At 45.9% G+C, this 4,732-nt stretch overlaps 3 protein-coding genes across 4 annotated transcripts in view; 2 read left to right on the top strand and 1 right to left on the bottom strand.

Annotated features, from left to right (window-relative positions):
* Positions 1–101: 101 nt before the first annotated feature.
* On the top strand, positions 102–2,222 carry LOC105559430 (THO complex subunit 7 homolog). Its single transcript, XM_012007697.1, has 4 exons — positions 102–176; positions 337–761; positions 1,187–1,367; positions 1,982–2,222. Exons 1-3 carry the CDS (start codon positions 167–169, stop codon positions 1,364–1,366), a joined length of 615 nt encoding a protein of 204 aa, XP_011863087.1. The 5' UTR covers positions 102–166; the 3' UTR covers position 1,367; positions 1,982–2,222.
* On the bottom strand, positions 1,425–4,105 carry LOC105559431 (alpha-ketoglutarate-dependent dioxygenase alkB homolog 6). Of its 2 annotated transcripts, none has more exons than XM_012007699.1 (5): positions 3,925–4,105; positions 3,670–3,846; positions 2,248–2,355; positions 1,985–2,083; positions 1,425–1,748 (listed from the first exon to the last, which is right to left on the bottom strand). In XM_012007699.1, the coding sequence occupies exons 1-5, from the start codon at positions 3,970–3,972 to the stop codon at positions 1,497–1,499; spliced, it is 684 nt and encodes a 227-aa protein (XP_011863089.1). In that variant the 5' UTR covers positions 3,973–4,105; the 3' UTR covers positions 1,425–1,496. The 2 variants fall into 2 exon arrangements, with proteins under 2 accessions (XP_011863089.1, XP_011863088.1); XM_012007698.1 differs by having other exon boundaries at positions 1,425–1,754; positions 3,925–4,102.
* A 123-nt stretch (positions 4,106–4,228) lies between these two features.
* Positions 4,229–4,732, top strand: part of LOC105559428 (lisH domain-containing protein ARMC9-like) — a 7,791-nt gene continuing 7,287 nt past the window's right edge. The window contains exon 1 of the mRNA XM_012007693.1: positions 4,229–4,497. The gene's annotated coding sequence lies outside the window, so the exon portion shown is untranslated. The remainder of the gene's footprint in view (positions 4,498–4,732) is intronic.

The following is a 4,732-nucleotide window of genomic DNA, read 5'->3' as shown; positions in this document are numbered from 1 at the left end:
GATTGGTCAATTTCCCAGCCTTACTGACTTTACTGGCGTGCGAAAAACGCAGCACCAGTAATTTTCATTGCTACCAACTATACCGTTTTCACTGGCAGTAACTAAATCCATTTTCGAACACATCCGTAATCGTTGCTACTTTTTTGGTTAGCAACACCGTCTAGCGATGTCTGATGGTGAGTGTCTTTTAAATAACATTACGATTGCAATACTTTGTTACTATAAAAAAAAAACATTACAAGTAGCGCTCGAGCCATAGAAGATCTTATGCGTCTTTCTCTCGTTAAGATGTGCATTGTACAATAATGTGATTCATAAAAATTTGTCGCTTTGCAGAGGAAGTGATACGCCGCCGGCTGCTCATAGACGGCGATGGGACCGGGGACGACCGTAGAATTAACATGCTAATGAAGTCGTTTATAAAATGGATCAACAGCTCCGACGTGGACAACACGCTGCACGAGAGGATGCTGTCGCAGCTGGCGCAGTGCGAATTCGCGCAGAAGAAGTCCCGGCTGGTCTCCAACATGAGCCGAGAGGAGCTGAAGAGCTACGAGCAGCTGTCAAAGGGGATCGAGGTACAAATAGAGAAGGCCAAGGAGGACATAGAGAAGACCAAGGCGGACCTGCAGGACGCCAAGCGCGTGAGAAAGAACAGAATAGAGTACGACGTACTGGCCAAAGTCATTAACGAGCAGCCGGACCGGTTGGATACGCACATCAAGCTTGACACGTTGCAGCATGAGTTGGGCGCTCTAAAGGTACAAGGATACGTTGTCACGCGTCACCTTATCCCTTTGTGCGTGTGTGCGTGTGTGAGAGAGAGAGAGAGAGAGAGAGCTGCAAAGGCCTGTATCCACGATGGTGGAACTTGGTCCAAGTTCTAGTTTCTAGAAATGTGTAGCCAATTAACTTGCAGCTATTCCGTAAAAGCTGCAAGTTGATCAGTTACACATTTCCATAGTAATAAATAGGGGTGCATCTTCGGGGAGGTAGGCACTAAGACGCGCTACTTGTTAATTTTCGGCAAGAAAAAATAACGGGCCAGGGCACTAGACCAGAAATCGAACCTGGGACCTTACCGGGCGAATGTTGCTCCAACTGAGCTATCCAGGCCCAGTTCTAGCATCGTGGCCGCGGCGTTTTTAGACTGGTTATTTGTCAAAATCATGTTTTCACTCGACAGGAGAAGTCGGAACACTTGGAGCACAAGCTGGAGATGCGCCGTAAGCAGTTCCACGTTTTGATATCCTCCATTCACTCTCTGCAAGGAATGTTGGACGAGGGCAATGAGGATGTGATGGACGTGAGCCTCGAGAATGACATGGGGAGCGCGGATGTGCAAATGATGGGCGACAATTCGTGAGGTGGGTTGATCTTACGGGGATTAGGATAGCCAACGGTGAGAAGAGAAACAGCAGTCATAAGACGGCATTTTTGGCGTCGTTGTTTATTGCAATTACGAGTCCTCCGGCTTTCGGTAATAAACGTGCGTATCAAAAGATTTTTAATTTTAGTTTGCTAGTTTTTGGAACGTGTCTAATAGTTAACGACAGTCTAGTGCCGCGTTTGATTGTCCCTCCCTCCGGAAACTTTTCCGCGCACATGTGTAGGTTTTTTATCGAGCATTCCGTTATGTTGTCCGCGTCCCTCTCTGCTATGGAATGCATATAATTATGGTACAGATCCCTCCACAGGACCAACAGACTCCTGCGCTCTAGTAGCAAGCTGAATTCTAACTTCGGTTGCTGTTGCTGCGGGAATATAATGCACGCCGCATTAAAGTACATGTCGACTGATCTCTTTCGCAAGGTCGTATCTCGACTTTACACAATTTTCGGGGTTTTTTTCTGTTTAAACGCTTATTCTCGTCCTAAATGAGTGTCTAAGCAGGAAAACTGAAAATTGCGTAAATACGACCTTGCGAAAAAGATCAGTCGATTCGGTATTATCGTATTATCTTTCTTATTATGTGTTTCAGTACCTCTGTTGCCTCCAACCGTCTGTAAAAGTCGAGGAGCGTGTGGGAACCACAAGTGATGGTGGTTACAACAGGATGGAAGAGCGGGCCATCCGAGTGTGCCTGTCGAGGATATTACGGTTTAGCGGTGCGCACTGCCAACATGTACATACTTCTTTGTATTTTATCTACTCCAATATACATAAGTAGATAAACGTAATTTATGTACACTCTAAGAAAGGAAGGAAGAGCCATGACACAACGTATCGCTTTCATTACCGACGTACCATTATTCCTTGGCCCGGTAAATATTCGTTGATCAAAACGTGATTAGGCAACGCTCCTTCCTCGAAGGCGTTCAAAGCCGCCACTTTATCGATGTACCTTTGAAGCCACTGAAATGATGTCGACGTTTTACGTGCGCTCATTTGGTAATCACCGTAAATGATATGTATAAGCGACAAATATAGGTATGGTTTTTCATTTTCTGGTTAATTGTTAGCCAGAGGTTAGTCGATTCTCTATCTCTTCCTAAATAATGATATTAAAAAACTGACAAAAATATTCTTCGATGTCGCCAGCAGTAATTACCAACTTCAGTGTTTTTTTACCATATATGGCATTTTTAATAATATAAAAAGTTTATTGTGAAAAAATATATAAGAAAGGATGGAGAGTCGACTAACCTCCGGTTAACAGTTAACCAGAAAATGAAAGACTGGGCCATATGGATGTTCTCGGCTCTTTCACTTCGGAGGGCCAGTTCACCACCGTCGGTTAACTGCTAACCAGAGTTCAATGCACTCACTATCTTTTTCTATCTTCATATTTCATGCCCGGTTATTCATTTTCTGGTTAACCGTTAAGCAGAAGTTAGTCGACTCGCCACCTTTTTCTATGTTATTATCTAGGAAGGATTTTAGTTGACGTTTGATCCGACATCTCGACGAACACACTCGACAGTTTTACTCGTGTCACAAGATTAACGCGACCAAAATTGACTTTGCACTCTTCAACCAAAGAGTGCAATTATTTTTTTACCAATATAAATGCATGACTTGCTTGTACATACACAGCTTACTAACATAGCGATATCGGCCAGACGAGCGATATGTGAACAATGGAAATTGCGTGAGAAAATATAGATTTGCAGTTTGCTTTTGCTAGAATTATTTGCGCCATATTTTTTATTATATTTATTTATTAAAAAAATAGTGTCAAGTTGTGTCAAGTGTAAAACGTCGACATCATTTCAGTGGCTTATGTATGTTTGCAGAATACTCGAGAAGGGTCCAAATCCCGGACCGAAACGTAGTTTTGTAAAATAAAAACGTTGGCCAGTGTGAGTCGTTTCAATAAGCTGTCATTGGTCTTATATCGCTGGCGTCAACAAATCTTTTTGTGATTCTAGTTAACGTTTAACTAGAAAATGAAAAACCTGGCCCAAGAGGAGACAGGTAATCGACTAACTTCTGGTTGGCATTTAACTGGAAAGTGCCAAGCCAGGGCACAAGGGAATCAATTAACCCTCGGTCAGCGGTTAATCGACGTTTGTGAAACTAGCCCCGACCCAGTGAGAAATGATTCGTCGATCGACGACGAAATGATGTCGAATCGACGTCAATTCGACGGTGTCGATGTCGATTCGACGTCGATCGACGAATCATTTCTCACTGGGGAATCAATGCAGAGACGCCTCGGCCACCTACGTCGGGGATCCCTTCCGCTATCATCCCTTTGGGATGCGGTATGCCGCCCCAGTTCTGCAGCCTACGGTGGCTCAACTGCGTCCACTTTGGCTGCGGCGCGCTGTTGACGCATCTTACAATCTGCCTCTCTTCCTCCTCGGTAATGAAATTCGGCATGTAACACGCGGCGGCCGGTATCTACGATTTGCAAGCGGGCCTTTAACGAAGCATAACCTACGAGATGGGCGCACGAGTTAAACCAACGAGACAAAAAACCTCTGAAACGACAGCGTTGCGCAATGGAGAGCCCAGTTCGTCGGTCATCTTTCAGATAATCTGCTGAAATTGCAAACGCCGTAACTCCGTCGTGCTCGATCCTCCGGGGGGAGACTCGCGAAATCGATCAGTGTCGATGAACGACGATGTAAACAACCGCGACAGTCGAGAACCGCGTGCGCACGTGCGCGTGCGTGCGAGGCGGATCGGCGAAACCTGACAGCTAGCGGAAGCACGCACGCACGCCGTAAACGTCAGGACGTTTTGTTTTCTTCCGCGGGTCAACGGCGATGGCATAATTGCTGAGCCCCGTTAACGCGGACGTCGGGGATGTGTCGCGACAACGCCGGCCCGTCCTTTACGTTCGACAGGCGCGAAACTTTCAATCGCGAAACAACCACTCGCGGAACACACGTTGCTGGTTGCCGCCGCGAGTGCCGTACGCTGATCAATACTGTATTTGCATAAAATCGATTAATGAGCCCCGAACTGGCACACTCGCCGCGGCATGAGCTCGCCAGGAAAATACCTGCCGCGTCGGAGTAAAGTCAACGATTACCGAATAACGGCGGAGTAAGCGAAGCAACGATGTTGACTAAACGATGACTTCAAGTCTCGTCACTTCCCGGTCAACACCGAGCACCAGTTACGTTGCATTTATGTTACGGTTTCTCGCTTAACAACGTAAGTGCAATGTAACACATGCGTTACATTGCACTTACGTTGTTCAGCGAGAAATTGCAACGTTTAAATGCAACGTAATCGACACCCGGTGCTTGCTGGGTTTGGTATTAACCACGGTCTTACA

The sequence above is a fragment of the Vollenhovia emeryi genome, unplaced genomic scaffold (assembly GCF_000949405.1).
Source record: "Vollenhovia emeryi isolate VEMERY1.0 unplaced genomic scaffold, V.emery_V1.0 DF939271.1, whole genome shotgun sequence".
In the NCBI taxonomy this organism is placed as follows: domain Eukaryota; kingdom Metazoa; phylum Arthropoda; class Insecta; order Hymenoptera; family Formicidae; genus Vollenhovia; species Vollenhovia emeryi.
Note: the sequence above shows the minus strand (reverse complement) of the source record. Positions and strands in the feature narration are given on the sequence as shown.

What these genes read in the sequence shown, in the direction of transcription:
- LOC105559430 (XM_012007697.1), top strand. An exon ending in ATGAGTTGGGCGCTCTAAAG is followed by an intron (nt 762 to 1,186) that starts GTACAAGGATAC and finishes TTCACTCGACAG; the next exon opens with GAGAAGTCGGAACACTTGGA.
- LOC105559431 (XM_012007698.1), bottom strand. Translation starts at nt 3,972, where the DNA reads ATGACCGACGAACTGGGCTCTCCATTGCGCAACGCTGTCGTTTCAGAG. An exon ending in GCAACGCTGTCGTTTCAGAG is followed by an intron (nt 3,847 to 3,924) that starts GTTTTTTGTCTC and finishes TGCAAATCGTAG; the next exon opens with ATACCGGCCGCCGCGTGTTA. An exon ending in TACCGGGCCAAGGAATAATG is followed by an intron (nt 2,084 to 2,247) that starts GTACGTCGGTAA and finishes TATCCTCGACAG; the next exon opens with GCACACTCGGATGGCCCGCT.